This window comes from Microcaecilia unicolor, chromosome 2 (genome assembly GCF_901765095.1).
Source record: "Microcaecilia unicolor chromosome 2, aMicUni1.1, whole genome shotgun sequence".
Taxonomy (NCBI): Eukaryota; Metazoa; Chordata; class Amphibia; order Gymnophiona; family Siphonopidae; genus Microcaecilia; species Microcaecilia unicolor.
Window position 1 is genome coordinate 382,442,306 of NC_044032.1, and position 16,271 is coordinate 382,458,576.

General features: G+C 43.5%; 1 protein-coding gene across 1 annotated transcript in view; it reads left to right on the forward strand.

The window, feature by feature from the left end:
* SHROOM3 (shroom family member 3) overlaps window positions 1–16,271 on the forward strand; it is a 181,261-nt gene that overhangs the window by 103,236 nt on the left and 61,754 nt on the right. The window contains exon 4 of the mRNA XM_030192131.1: window positions 1,581–4,911. Within this exon, the coding sequence (XP_030047991.1) occupies window positions 1,581–4,911 (3,331 nt within the window). The remainder of the gene's footprint in view (window positions 1–1,580; window positions 4,912–16,271) is intronic.

The window sequence follows — 16,271 nt, forward strand, 5'->3', positions numbered from 1 at the left end:
TGTTTCGGCCTACGGTCTGCCTCAGGAGTCTATTGATAACAACTAGATGACAAAATTTCAAGTGTAGTAGTTTTTTTCAATGCAAAAAACCTTGAAAACAGATTTTTTTCAGGATCTTTTTCAAGACCTTTCTTTAATGTTTTTTGCATTGAAAAAAAATACTACACTAGAGATTTTGTCATCTAGTTGTCATCAACAGACTCCTGAGGCAGGCCGTAGCCATGTCGAGTCTTTTTATCACTAAATCTTCTTTAAAGTACCAAGGTTGTCCCTCTCGTTTCGAAAGTCCACGGTCGATTTCCCACTTGTTTTCTGCTGTTGCTACGTCCTGTGGGATCTCATAGTTCTCCACTTCGGTGGACTTCTACAGGTGGTAAGTACACCCAGGTTATTATTTTTTTTCAGGTGCTGTGCACTAATGTGAACATTAGAGCACGGCCAGGAAATGGTGATTTCATGGCAGAGGTAGAAATGGATTTAGCAGATGGAAAAGTCTCATGTTACGAGGCACTAGGCCTATTTTCTTGTGTGGTGTTATAAAAGGACCCCTAGGTTTTTCTCTACCTCTGTCCCAAGCTTAAACGTGGTGTTAAGTATTTAGTACGCACATATTAACTCTTTAAACCTTACAGTATCTGAGCACATACCTATACTTCTTCTATGTGGTATTTTGACAAGCAGGAAAAATCCAGATTAATATGCAGGGTTGTCACAAGGTTAAGGAAGCAGGATAAGCCCTAAGTGCCAAGCCAGTGAAAATACCACACAGTCCTTCTGAGGCAGTCCGTGAGGGTACGAGACTGAAAGGGGAAACAAGTGCTGAAAACAATCAGGAGTGCCATTTTGTCCTACAATTCCCTCATTACAGTGCTTCTATTTTTTGAAGCCACATCACCTTAAATCAGACTTTTTTATTTTATATTTTTAATAACAAGTGATGGCACAAGAGAACTTTGCAGATCCCATGTCAGCGGAAGGGTGGGGGAGAGGGTCTGTTCATACTGTATGTGTTAACGGCTCATGTTTCAGAGCTCTCTTATGCATGGTGATGATGCTCGCCATGGTGCCTGTGGGACTTAGAGACGTTATCAAAGTGTTATTCTTTTTTTTTTTTTTAATTTCCTGTTTAGTTTTCTCACAGCAAACATCATGTCTCTGTGGCAGCGAGTTTCCAGGAAGCTTGCCAGAGCAGCCTTCAAGTCCATAAAAAGAAATGGAATCAAAATCATACAGGCCAAATGCTTTACCCCAGCAAACCTTTCATCTCTGACTTGCCCTGCAATGCTGCTCAAGTCATTTATTTATTTTTTATTTTTAATGTTGTTGATGAGCATGTTAGGTCATTTCAAATGATTCATGGCTTTGCGTTTCTTCTTTTTTTTTTCTTTTTAATTGTGTGTGTGTGAAATAACTTGCTCTAGCTACTTGTGCCACTTCAGGTTGACAGCAGAGAGGGAACAGACCCAAAGTCTAAATACGATTCTCCATGCGGTCCTCCTGTACTTAAACAATATTGCCACTGAGTTCATTTGCAAGCTAATGCAAACTCCCCTAACTAACGTCTGCTTTTCTTGTTTTAGTTCGTCTACAAGTGATCTCTCTGGCTACGAGCATGGATATCTGAGCAGGAGTCCGGACCAGTACAGCTCCAGGGGTAGCATGGAAAGCCTGGACCATACTCCTGCTGCATATCACCCTTGCCACCTTTCTCCAGCAAAATCCACCAACAGCATAGACCAGCTTGCCCACCTCCACAGCAAGAGGGATTCAGCTTATAGCTCATTCTCCACCAACTCCAGCATTCCAGAGTACCCACCTCCCTCCTTCTGCAAGGAACGTTCCTATTCCGTCGATAATATGCACTCAAGAGGCAGTCCACAGGAGGAGATGAAGCAGGCTGATATCAGGTATGTCAAAACAGTCTATGATGCACAGCGAGGTGTTTCTGAAGAATTTGAAGTCAACTCTTCGCTACTTAAGAAATGCAATGCACAAACCCAACTGGAAAGCCGGAACTATAGCAAATTGCCTGATTCCAGCAAATATGTTTCTGTCCCTATGTGGAACCATCAAGGCAGGAGTTCTTCAGAGAGTGAAAGCCAGCAGAAGGGGCCCCCAATGCCTCCAGCTCGAAGTGACAGTTATGCTGCAATCAGACATCACGACAAGTCTCATTCTTGGACTAGCGTTGAACAAAGTCTGCCCACGGGTGCTTTGCACCAGCCAGGCACTCCCATCACTTCCAGCCAGGGGCATGTGTTGAAATCTATGTTTGGTGAAGGTCAACTACATACAGTCCTGGAAAAGAGTCCTGAGAGCAGTCCTGCAGTGCAGCCTAAACAGAGCTACTCACAGGTCCCACAGCCAGGGCAACCCATGCTTCCAACAGGGGTTTATGTTGTGCCTCCCCCTGAGCCTCACTTCGCTCAGGCCCCACTTCCACTGGCAAACAATAATGGAGTGCTTTATCCAGCTCTGGCCAAAGAAAATGGATATATTCCTGCTCCTCCAATCTCTTTAAAAATCACTACAGCCTGTGCCTCCTCTACCTTGGAAGAGAATTGCAACCAAAGAACTGGAAATCGATTTTCCATCTTCCATAAATCCAAGCATGTTCAACCCATTATCGAACAAAAGCAAGAAGCAGCAACCATGTTTGCTCAATACAAGCTTCACTTCCCAGATGATTCAGATGTCATCATGAGATCTTCAAAGTGGGACAAAAATGAAGAAGGTTCCTCTTCCAATATATTGCATCACAACAAAGAAAACACAAACAAAATGCAGTATTTGGAACATACCACTGGGCCCCAGAAGACACATACAAGGACTGTTAGTGAAGAACAGGCACAGTTTTTACCTGAAGAGAACTGGAAATCTGATGTTCATGAGAACAGGGATGCTACTGTCCAGTGTGAAAGGAATTCCATGCCACAGACCCAGCGGAGCAGCGGTAGAATCAGGCAAGGTGTATCATCCTTACAGAGCTCTAATAGATGGCAAAATAGCATGGAGACAAAAGACACTCTGCCAAGGGACATGTATACTACCAAACTGTCTTTAAATAACAAAGCTACTGAAGACCAGAGGGGAAAGGTCTCTGATCACTGTGATGACTTCAACCAGCAGAATCTCAGCAGACAAGAGGGTGATGTAGAGAGCATAACACAGCCCCACAGTGTACAGCCAAGACATGAGGAGCATTCTTCCACTACCCAAGCAAAGACTTATGATTTTGGCAGGCGTCGTCTGAGCTCTAGTAGCACCCAAAGTTTCCAAGAGCCTAAGTACAGTAAACCAGAATCCAACAGGCCTCGCTGTTCTGTGCTGGAAAAGATTAACAAAATTGAGCAGCGAGAGCAACAGAGCCAAAAGTCTCATAGTGCTGGAGCACCTAGCTTTAATTATAACTATGGACATAACCGACAGAATCAGTTCTCCAGTGCCAGGAGTTCCTTGAATAGCATTGAGGACATAAGAAACAGGATTAATTCCCGTGAGCAATTCCAAAACCCTGACCGTGTCAGGTCAATGAGCACACCTGGCACTGTAAAGAGTACCATGCACCATTTGCATAAGACAGATGTTAAATCTGAGGAAGCCCGGTGCCATCCTATAGAGATCCAAACAGCAATAAGGCATCCAGTCAAGAATGAACAGCCTCAGGGTGGTTATTCACAGAATGACACACAGAGAAGACTGCCTAACCTACAGTGGAGCAAAAACACATTTCACGATACACATGATCCTGTGCAGGAAGCTCAAGTAACTGATAATACTCAAGATATCTTAGGATCACCTGTGGATAATTTGTTCAACAAGGCTTACAGAAACAGCATCAAAGATGCCCAGTCCAAAGTTCTAAGAGCCACGTCATTCAAACGGTCAGATCTAGACATCAATTCACCATTTTTGAACAAACAAAACAAGCGTACACAAAGACCTGCATCAGCCCATGTTGGTGGGAAGTCCACGTTCATATCTCCTCATGCCCCAAAAGAAAGACATAATGTTACACCTACAGAGACAAGTGTTAACGTCGTGGATCAAACCAACAAGGAAAACCAAGCGAGTTCACACCAAATAGTCCGTATAGGGGCCAGGAAACGGTTAACTGCTGAGCAGAAGAAGAGGTCATACTCTGAGCCAGAGAAAATTAATGAAGTGGGAATGTCTGACAGTGAGCCTTCACCCCTTTCTTTGCAGAAAAATGGAAACCGATTCAACTTCCCAGAGAGCACAGTAGCAGACAGGCGCAGGTTGTTTGAAAGTGAGGTTAAGGCTTGCTCTACCATTAATCTCTCAAAGCCAGAGCTTAAACAGTTTCAGCAGAATGCACTCGCCGAGTATATTGAACGAAAGACTGGGAGACGACCTTCCTCTCACGAAGCTGGATTCTTGAGGGAACGTTCACAGAATTCATACTTTCAAACCAGCCTGATGGATAACCAGAGCATTTCTTCTTCATCCAGTATGAATTCCCTTCAGGACCAGAGCCTTTCTTACCGCCAACGAGACTTTGGTGATAAGCAGTTTAAAGCAGGCCGTATCTCCTCCACCCTTCCTCCTGGGCTGACAGGTTTCTTTGATCCTGATTTCTTTGAACAAAAAAAAGTTGGATATCCAGAAAGCAGGAGCAGGAGCAGTTCATTTGCAAGTCAAGTGAAAACCGAGAAATGCCAAGATTACAGATCTAAAATGGAGTTCACGAAAGGTACTCATATGGCTCATCCTGAGTCACTTACCCAGTCTCAGCTTGCTGAAAAGGAGCCAGTACTGGAGAAACGCCCGTCGTCTAAGAATTCGGGAAAATCTGTTTCCGTAGAAGACTTGCTTGCAAGATCTGAAAGCCAGACCTTTTCCTTGCATGTGAGGTCCAGATCATCCCCTGCAGAGGACAGCAAAAAACAGGTGTGTATGCGTGCTGGCTATTACAGTTATGCCACAATTTATTTGTTATGATCTTCTTGATAATGTTGCCACTCCTCCACTAAATGCTGCACGATGCAAGGAAACTACATTTCATTCTTAAGTACTGCAGTGCATGTTATTACTGGTGAGAAATTCTGCAAGCACGTTACACACTACAAATGCTGAGCTCCAGAAATGGAAATCAGAGTTCAACTATCATTAAACAGCGTATTCCTGTGGAATACTTCACAGAGTGCCCCAAAAAATACACACATTAAATAATGATTTCAGAGGAGCAGCAGACCTGATATGACAGCTCTTAGGAATGACACAGGAGCCTGGTTAATATAACTGGTATGCAAATAGTTAACATCACAAGTATTAATCCTGATTAACACAAAATAACGAGGCTCCAATATGTTTCCTGAGAGCTACCATAAACAGTTCTCCTGCTCATCTGAAATCATTATTAATTGTGTATATTTTCTTTTTTTTTCCTTTATTTTTATTAGAATTTTGCAATATTACACGAAAACACAACTAAAAATTCCAAAAAGTGATAAATATTTTCCACCAAAGTGGAAGGAATTACTAAGCATTATACACCACGCTACGGGATACTAACAAAGTATATAGAGTTAAAGATAATACGATATCCAAAGGGTTATTAGAATGACTTTATTCATAGGAAAAGCTTCTAACTGAGAAGGATCATTATAAACATAAATGTGTATATTTTCCATGCATTCTGTGAAGTATGCTGTAGGAGAATACTGTTTTCATTTCTATTTCTGGAACCCATAATTTGAGCTGAGCAACTTGCTTGAAGATTTTCTCATCTAGTGTTAACATGCGGGTTTGTATATTTGGCTTGATCATGCCATTCCTTGCAGGCATTGCCTCCAAATGGGTTAGTTTGGTGCGTACTGTGACAGTATTGAACCTCACTCCTAAGTCAGGATATGTGAAGCACGATCTCGATCTCTCACATTTATTTCTAATGCTCACTGTAGTGTTTGTATCGTGCCAAAGACAGCTTTCCTTCTGGACTTCTTGTTACATATATATATAGGCAACTTATCCAGGTATTCTTAGAAAGTCTTTTTAATGCAGGCCTGTGGCACCCAAAATTATGGGAAATATTTTTGTATCTTTCTGCCACATTTCTTGGTCTCAGATTGCTTTTCTTGGTACTTGAGGATCTCTCTCTCTTCGTGATTCATAGAGTAATCGCTTGGGACTAACCTCTATAATCAATACCATTCTGATGTTCTTCTGTTTTACCATTATGTCCAGTTTCTTTGCATCTAGGTTTTTAACTGTCAGAATGGGGGTGTCTCAGTTATTCCTAGTGTTTTTATTCCCCATAATTCTCTTAGGGTTTTGGAGCATGAAGAGGGTCTGTGCCTGTGGGAACAATCCCTTGATAGATATTTTGCATATTCAGGGGTCCTTTTGCGAAGCTGTGGCAAAAGGGGGCCTGCGCTGGCATTGGCGCATGTTTTTGACGTGCGCTGAGGCCCCCTTTTACCGCAGCGGGTAAAAGGCAGATTTCCCTTTCCTTAAAGAAATGGCTGTGCAGCACCACTTGCCGCGTGGCCATTTTGAAGGGGAGGGGAGAGCAATTACCACCACCCATTGAGGTGGCGGTAAGGGCTCCTGCGCTAACCTGCCACTGCCCAGTTACTGCTGGATATACACTGGCGCTACAAAAATTGAAGTATTTTTGCTGTGTTGGAAATGGCGTGCTCTGGGGGAGGGAACTTCCGCCGGGCTGCTGCGGTAGCCCGGTGGCACTTCACTTTTAGCAAGCGGTAAGCCCACATTGGACTTACCACTGCTTCGTAAAAAGGTCCCCTCAGTGCAGCAGTGAGCTGAGACTCCTCACTCTTTCTAATAAGAAATGTTCTGTGTGTGCAGTTGGCTTTGCTTTCTTTAGTCCATGCTTGTATCAGTCTTTAAAATGTGAAAATGATTCACTAAGCTCCCCCTCCCCCTTCCCCATGGAGAGAGAATAAGCCTTAATAAATCAGGTCCTTCGCTTCTGCTGGGAATTGGAAGGGTATAGATCCAATATGCAGCAGCAGCAGGGATCTGGGTTTTGTAATTTAATAACTCACCTTTTCTAAATATGCCCCTAGTACAGTGATTCTCAACCCAGTCGGGTTTTCAAGATATCCACAATGAATATAACATGAGATAGATTTGCATACAAACCTGAAAACCTGACTGGCTGAGTGTGCCTCGAGGACTGGATCTAGAGAAGGGGTTCTCAATCCAGTCCTCAGGACTCACCAAGCCAGTCTGGTTTTCAAGATATCCACAATGAATAGGCATGAGATAAATTTGTATACATTGCCTCTATTGCATGCAGATCTACCTCATGTTTATTGATTGTGGATATCCTGAAAACCTGACTGGCCGGGTTTGCCCGGGGGACCGGGTTTAGAACCCCTGCCTTAGTGAGCTTACAATCTAAATCCTACCTGAGAGAGTGGAAGAGTGGAAGGTGAAATGACTTGCCCTAGGTCTCAAGAAATGAAAGCAGGAGCCAAGCAGAATTTGAACTCTTGCTTTGTTATGTCTCAGCGGACTCCTCTAACGAGTAGGCTACTCCACCACTCCACGACTGCGTTAAAGAAAGAAGAACAGATAAAAGTGCAGTCCAAGCAAGATGAAATATTATGCTTCTACTAAAGGCGCTTATTGTTACAATGCAGATGACAAACATTCAGCTCTTTTCCCTCATTTTAGTTTATGTAAATCTGGGATAGATTAGAAATTGAGGCCAGTGTCTAGACACTGGAAGTGTAAATGAAAAAAGAGCCTCCTGGAAATGTAAAATCTACCTGATGTCAGTGCCGTGCAAGCGGAATATGGAAAAGGTTGTTGGAGGAGAGGGGGGAAAAAAAAAGCAAAAAAGACAGTAAGATTAATGATCCCTAAATTTTTTAGCGAAATGTAAGCAAAATTACTGTGTCAGAGGAAGAATTTGTTTAAAACTAGTAGGAAACTGATGGTCGCATGAAAGGACAGTTCATCTCTCTTATGCACAAATTCCTTCAGTTCAACTGTTTTATCTCATGTAGCCTCTTCCTTCACTCTCTGGATTATCAGTCGAGGACAGAATTTAGTTCCAACAATACAGCTCAAAAATTTAACATCACCATCACGAGTCTGAAATTGTCCTGTAGTAAGCGACCAGGCTGCAGACTGAATGTTGTCTATCAAGGATTCAGATTCTTGTGCGCAGACCTCTTTTTACGAGTACTGGTTAAACCAGAAAAGCGTATCTCTGTAGCCTACAAGGTACTCCGAACGATGCTGGAGATTGTTCTGTGTTCATTCATTGCTGGCGATCTACTGATTTTGGTGATTATGTGCAGATTCTGATATGTTCTCTAGAGCTGCCTACAGAATTTAAGCGCATGAGAGGGCATGCAATGGAAATCAGAAACCCACAGTTTCTTACAACATAAAAATGAAAACGAACACTTGTCGGGAAATGTGGCTAAAAAAAGAAAAAAAAGTAGGGGGTAGACCAAATGTGTTTCCAAACAGTAGGTTTATTGAAAAACAAATTCTAAAAACAGACTCGACACAGTCCTGCATTTTGATGCCAACCGCACCTGCCTCAGAAGTCAACAAAATTATCTCAGCAACTGTTACAGAATTCCTACACTTATGCCCATCATCGGCATCAGTAATCAAAAGTTATGTGTGCAAGTGGTCAGGCGCAGTTGTGTAACTGGAGCACATAAGCCACTCGGGTAAATTCTCAAAAGGTTGCCAAAATGTAGGCACCAGGATGATGTGCACTAAGGGATCCTTTTACAGAGCGATAGCAGCTGGGGCCATTTTTTCCATGTGTCAGGACCCTTTTTACCGCAGTGGGTAAAAAGCCCTCAAAAAAATGGCCATGCGGTAAGATTACTCTTACCACGTGGCCATGCCAGGGGAGCACTTACCGCCACACATTGAGGTGGCGATAAGGGCTCCTGCGGTAGTCCAGCAGTAACCAGGCAGCACGCAGCAATGCCCGATTACCACCGGGTTAACATCACGCTATAAAATTTTTAAAAAATGTTACGGCACATTGGAAATGGCATGTGCTCGAGGCAGAACTACCGCTGGTGGCCGCATTGGGCTGGCGGTAGTTCCAGGTTAGTATACAGTAAGCCTGAGTTGGGCTTACCAATGCTTTGCAAAAGGACCCCTAAGTGTGAATTCTATAATGGTAGTTCTGTGTAGAACAGCTGTTATAGAATTCTAGCGCAAGTCCACTGTTCCGTGTTTAACTTTAGGCCCAAGCACTTATGCCAGCCAAATGGCTGATGTAAATCCTTGCTCCTAACTATAGGCAGGTAGGCATGCAACTGCTAGTATTCTATAACCCATTAGACATCCCTCCCCTTGCTATGGAAATTATGTGTCTATTTTACAGAATGCCAACTAAGGCCAGTTATGTGCCTAACTGCCATTTAGAGCCAATTAACACCAATAATTGACAATTATTGGTTGTTAAAGCAAATTAGCCTGTAAATAATTAAGCTAAGCTCATAACTGGCCTTATTCTGTAAATTGTAAGCACAACTTTACACACTGACTGAGTAATTCTAAAAAATGACTTCTAAAGTTAGGTACTAGTTAGGTGCCCAACTTTTGGCATGGAAACGTGTTCTAATGGTTGCAGGGCATTGAAATATGTCTGAAATGGCAGATAGGCATGCAAATACACTTATGTGCCCAGTTATAGGGTACCTAGGTGTTTTCACGTGTAACTGAAAAGAGGTGTGGCCATGGGAAGGGCAGGGGCAGATCCGGGCATTCCGGAAAATTGCGTGCAGTATTAGAGAATACTGTGGATGTGTGCACATCTTGTGTGAAAGGATTTACACCAGGTTTCAGCTGTTGGGCATGGAATTCGGCAACCCAACCCTGGACTGCCCTTTAGAGAACATCGTTAGGTGCTGATATTTTTTGATGCCCTAATTTGGCTGCTGTTTAGTGAATCCAGCCCTAAGCGTAAAGTTGGATTCCCAACTTTTTTAGAATTAGGGGGATAGTGTGCAACTACCGGGGGGGGGGGGTACATTTGGGTGGAGCATGGGCATTGCTTATATAATACTATTAATTTAAGCACATTGCTTAGTGAACATAGATGCAGCAACTTAAACTAGCTATTGCGTGACCTAAGTTGGTGCACCAAACTTTCACCATACCACAGCAACTTTGCGCTAGTCCTATATAATAATTCTCACCACCAGCGTTCTAATGTGGGACTGCCTGTGTCCGTGGCTCTTGGAGTTGCTGAGCTAGGCTCCGTAGCCAGGATGACGTCACTTACAGCTGATTCCCAGGCAGGGGGAGGAGTAGGGAAACACCTGGGAATCAGCTGTCAGTGCGCCGCTCCCTGCCACTTCGGAGCAAGTGGCAGGGAGCGGCGCATAAAAAAACTACAAGCGTGGCACCACAGAACCCCCCCCCCCTCGGCGCATCACCCAATCCCCCCCCCCCCCGGCACATCAAACACCCCCTCCCCCCCCAAGTACATCAAACACCTCCCTCCCCCCACCCGAAGCACATCAACACCCCCCCATGCCCGGCGCATCAAACCCCATCACCACCCGCAGATGCCAGTACTAACGCTGTCCGGCCGCTGCTGCTTCTTCTGTTGAGCAGCAGCAGCCGCTACAAAAAGAAAAGAAGCGATAAATGTTTTTAAACCCAGCCCAAATCATTCAGAAATGCCCGAGTCTTAAAACGCAGTCTCTACAGCCGCTCTTCCTCTCGCCTCCACGTCACTGCCCCTGGAGTAAGACCCTGGAGGAGTGCAGTGACGTTACAGGCAAGAGGAGGAGCGGCTGCAGAGACTGCGTTGTAAGACTCGGGCATTTACATATAAGCAGATGATGTCACGATATATATCTCGTTCAAACACGATGTAAAAGAAATCACCAACGAAATCAATCACTCCTGGGCTGATGCTTTCCGGCTAAAACTCAATGCAGAAAAAAACACAGTGCCTCATACTCACCTCACAACATAACACAAATAAATTCACCACCATAACCACACCAAACGTTTCTCTTCCAGTCTCAAATAGCCTGAAAATATTGGGAGTTACCATTGACCGAATTCTCACACTCGAAACCCACGTGAAGAACACAACGAAAAAAATGTTCCATTCCATGTGGAAGCTCAAACGAGTAAAACCTTTCTTCCCAAGATCAATTTTCCGTGACTTGGTACAGTCAGCGGTGCTAAGTCACTTGGACTACTGCAATGCACTTTATGTGGGATGCAAAGAACAGACTATCAAAAAACTTCAAACAGCCCAGAACACTGCGGCCAGACTCATATTTGGCAAAACAAAATATGAAAGCGCAAAACCCCTAAGAAAAAGTCTTCATTGGCTCCCACTTAACGTACCGCGTTCAAGATCTGCACAATTGTTCACAAAATTATCCATGGAGATGCCCCGGGCTACATGCTTGACCTCGTAGACCTGCCTCCCAGAAATGCAAAAAGATCAGCCTGCAAATTCCTTAATCTACACTTCCCCAACTGCAAAGGATTAAAATACAAACTAACACATGCGACCAGCTTCTCCTACATGAGTACGCAGCTATGGAATGCACTTCCAAAGGACTTGAAAGCGATCAACGAAATAACTAGCTTTCGTAAATCATTGAAAACCTAGCTCTTCAACAAGGCCTACAATGAGAATCCATAACTCATTATAACACTTCATCACCTCACCCTATCCTGATAGTCACCTTTCTATCACTTCGCTCAGCTCGCTGTTTTTTTCTCTTCTTTATGAAGTTGTTGTAACACCAACTGTATCTGCCTCCTGGTATGGCGATGCCATAACAGGTCTTTGTAAGCCACATTGAGCCTGCAAATAGGTGGGAAAATGTGGGATACAAATGCAATAAATAAATAAATACATTTGGGCTGGGAAACATTTATTGCTTCTTTTCTTTTTGTAGCAGCCACTGCTGCTCAACAGGGGAAGCAGCAGCGGCCAGACAGCGTTACCACTGGCAGCTGCGGGTGGTGAGGGGGTTTGATGCGCTGGTGGGGAGGGGAGGGTCGCTGGACATGGGTAGCTGCGGGGGGGTAGGGGAGAGGAGGGTCGCTGGACATGGATGACTGGAGGCGGGGCAGGGGAGAGGGAGGTGGGGAGGGGGTCCTGAGACCAGAGAGGTGGGGGTGGGGGCTCACACTCACTCACTGTCTGTCACATACACTCTCTCTGACACACTCCCTGTCTATCACACTCTATCTCTCTGTCACACACACACAGTCTCACACACAGACACTCTGTCTCTCACACACTCTCTCACACACACACACGCTGTCTCTGTCTCTCTCATTCTCTCTATGACACACACAATCCATCTCTCACACACACACTCTCTCAAACATACACACTCCGAGGAAAACCTTGCTAGCGCCCGTTTCATTTGTGTCAGAAACAGGCCTTTTTTACTAGTATTCCATAATGGCTTAGGTGTGCCCAGAAGCCATTATGGAATTGGTGCTAAGCATGCCCCATTGTGGCACCTACATGTTGGTGTATAGATGTTCTGAGGGTTTTCTCCCATTTTATGTATCTGTGAGAGAAATAATTAGTCCATCTAGCTTCATGTAATCTTACTGTTAGAAATGAATCTGAATCTATGTGTGCATTTCCCTCGATCTTCAGCTACAGATGGCACAACTACAGATGTGCATTTTGTGAAAAACAGTCTAAAATGTAAACAAACCCACAAAATCAGGTGTGAAGCTGGACAGAATTATTTTCCAAAGTAAATAATTCTTTCAAAGCTGTGTGAGCAAACAGACTTGTAGGTTTTTTCTCCCCAAGATCACTATATTTGGCCTTTACTAGTTTGAAAAAAATGAAGTTGCTGCATTTTCTTTTTCTTGTCATAAGTACATAAGTATTGCCATGCTGGGACATACTGAAGGTCCATGAAGCCCAGCATCCTGTTTCCAACAGTGGCCAATCCATGTCACAAGTACCTGGCAAGATCCCAAAACAGTGCAATACATTTTATGCTTCTTATCCTAGAAATAAGCAGTGGATTTTCCCCACGTCCATTTTAATAATGACTTATAGACTTTTCTTTTAGGAAGCTATCCAAACTTTTTAAAACCCCACTAAGCTAACTGCTTTTACCACATTCTGTGGCAAAGAATTCCAGTGTTTAATTACACGAGTGAAGAAATATTTTCATTGTGTGTCACCTTGTTCTGGTATTTTGGAAAGAGTAAACTAGCAATTCATGTCTACCCGTTCCACTCCACTCATTATTTTATAGACCTCTATCATATCTCTCCTCAGCAGTCTTTTCTCAAAGCTGAAGAGCCCTGGCCACTTTAGCCTTTCCTCATAGGGAAGTCATCTCATCCCCTTTATCATTTTTGTCACCCTTCTCTGTACCTTTTCTAATTCCACTATATCTTTTTTGAGATTCAGTGACCAGAATTGCACACAATACTTGAGGTGTGGTCGCACCATGGAGCGATACAAAGGCATTATAATGTCCTCATTTTTGTTTTCCATTCCTTTCCTAATAATGCCTAACATTCTATTTGCTTTCTTAGCCACCGCCGCACACTGAGCAGAAAAGCATGTGTTGCTACCTTTTGCAGGAAGCTTACTGAAAACTGCCCTAATTGTTGTTCAGTATGAGGAGTTGTAACAGGATGAATGGATCTTGCACAAAATTATTAAGCCATATACCTGAGGAGGAGGTGCCCTTTGAGCATCCTGGCAGAAATCAGTGCTTAAATGATAATTGAACCCCAGCGCTCCAATCTAGCAGTCTGCCACATGAAAGAAATCGGCCACAAACTGATACAAAATCAAGGCCTCAATCACGAAAGTCCAGACTCTTGGTAACTAACTGTTTGAGCTTCTTCCCTCCTGTACAGTGGACAGCACCTCTCACAAGTGGCTAAGCAGCTCCAACCTTTAAAAGCAATTAAGAGTTCCCCTGCGCTCCCATGATAAGTCAAATCCTTGACTTTAACTGCTCCTGACCTGTTGATCTCTTTATTTGCTTATGTATGTATATATGCTTGAGAATGGTTTTATAAAATTACCCCCAATATCTGTAGTCATGCATGATACATACTGGAACTCTAATTGCTGTGGTTGAACATTTTCAACGGGTAAAATTCTGCTGTTCACACTGTAGTCTAAAGTAATGCCAAAATATGTCTCGCATTGTCAATGATGCGCTGCACAAAATCATGACCCCAGAAGGTTAGAAGGTCTGAGATTGGAAAAACAAAAACATGCTGGATCTGTTTATTACATTTAGTTAAATCATCAAAGCAACTCTCGCTTGAGAAGATTTTTACTTAACATTTTTTTGGAAAAGGGGCAGTGCTGTGTTCTGCTGGGCAGGAGATCTGGGTTTAGTTCCCAGGCCTGGCTTCTACTATGCAGGGTGTTCGGGCTGAGAAGGCAGTAGAGACCGCCTTCACAGCCTCCTAGCGAAGGAAGTCGCAGCTATTGTGTGGTAACTGTTGCCTATGTGAGAGCAGTCTGTGTCTCTCAGTACAGCACTATTAGTATGATGACTGGGCTATATGGAATGGAATTAGACGTCAAGGAAAAACATTGAGCAGGTAAGGAGAGCAGTTCATGGTGCCCTAAACTTGGTAGGGGCTGGTTCTGATTGAGATGGAGGCCCAAAAAAAACACACAAGAGAGCTGCTCAGCTAGAAACAAATTTATGTTAAGTTGACCTTGTGCTATGAAAAAAATCCCAGCTAAACTGGCTTTGGTTTTGACACCCAGATATGCACATTGTTCTTCCAGAAGAGGCCCTGTAATTATCTCAGCCAGTCAGGTCTTAATGTGTTTGTGCTCAATGAACTATCCATCATGTAATGTACAGTATACAGTTTGTGACATTTTTTGGCAGTGAAAGAACCAGTAAGTAGTGAGAGCTGACAAGTTGTTGAAATTGCAATAAATCAAAATATTGCACAGAAACGCCAAATATCAAAGGCGCTCTCCGTTTGTCCAAGGAATTCAAAATGGAAGAATGCCTCACTGTATCTGGCACCAGCTTTCTGTAATTTTTTTCTTTTTAACCTGTTAATTGTACTGTTGTATTAAAAAAAAAAGAAAAAAAAACCAAGAAAATGAATTGACCAAAAATTGCAGTCTTCAAAAGTATATAACAAAAGAGAGGGAACGAAGTACAAACTAAAGTCCAAACAAAAAAAAAACAGCACCACGGGCCTTTAAAAATGGAACACAGTTCTTTAATGAATGAGCCTTGACAAAAAGACCCGACACGGGCCGTGTTTCGGTGACTAGCACCTGCGTCAGGGGTCACAGTGATGACGTGGAAAACTTGGGGAATAACTCGAATATATTCCTCTACAATATCCATTTGGATACAGAAAGTGAAAGTGCCTTGGTGCTTTGTAGCTTTTACTATACGAGACGTGGGGTAAGGAATAATATATTGTAGAGGAATATATTCGAGTTATTCCCCAAGTTTTCCACGTCATCACTGTGACCCCTGACGCAGGTGCTAGTCACCGAAACACGGCCCGTGTCGGGTCTTTTTGTCAAGGCTCATTCATTAAAGAACTGTGTTCCATTTTTAAAGGCCCGTGGTGCTGTGTTTTTTTTGTTTAGTCTTCAAAAGTAAACATCTCTATTTACCAAGCATTCAGCATTGCACTTCTCTTGCAGTGCTGAATGCTGGCTGCCATTAAAGGTGAGGAAAAAGTTTAAGGTTTTATCTTTGATTTTTAAGTGCTTCCACTGTGGTATAATGGTTTATCCAGCACACTTTCAATGTATACTGTAGCTAGACAATTGCAGAGATGCAGAGGAGAGCCCATTTTTAAAAGGAAGATTTTGAGCCCACTTGCCATCGCAGACCCTGCCCCACCTCCATTCCACTCCCTCCACAGCATTTCGCTGCTAGCACCATGACCTGAACAGCCCCAGGTCTCCCCACAGATACTTCTTGCCTGTTAATCTATCAGCAGGAAGTGTTGGTGGTTGCTTGTGGTTGCACAATGGAGGGAAATAGTGAGTGGCCAGTCCTCAGTCCCCCCCCCCCCCCCCCACCTTCTGAAGCAGGAGTCTCCAGCTCAGTGTGGGAGACTTGTCAGGTCTGCAGTTAACATCTTCCCTGAAGGTGTTACCAATGGCTCTGCCTCTGGTGAAGGTGCATCTGTTTTGGCCCATATTTCTAGAATTCTGTTTTATAGGAGATTTGAAGTGACCTGAATTATGTGGTGTTTAGAAGACAGATGGTTGTTTGTCGTTCTGAGGATGAATGAAGTTAGAGTTTTACAAACTGACTGAC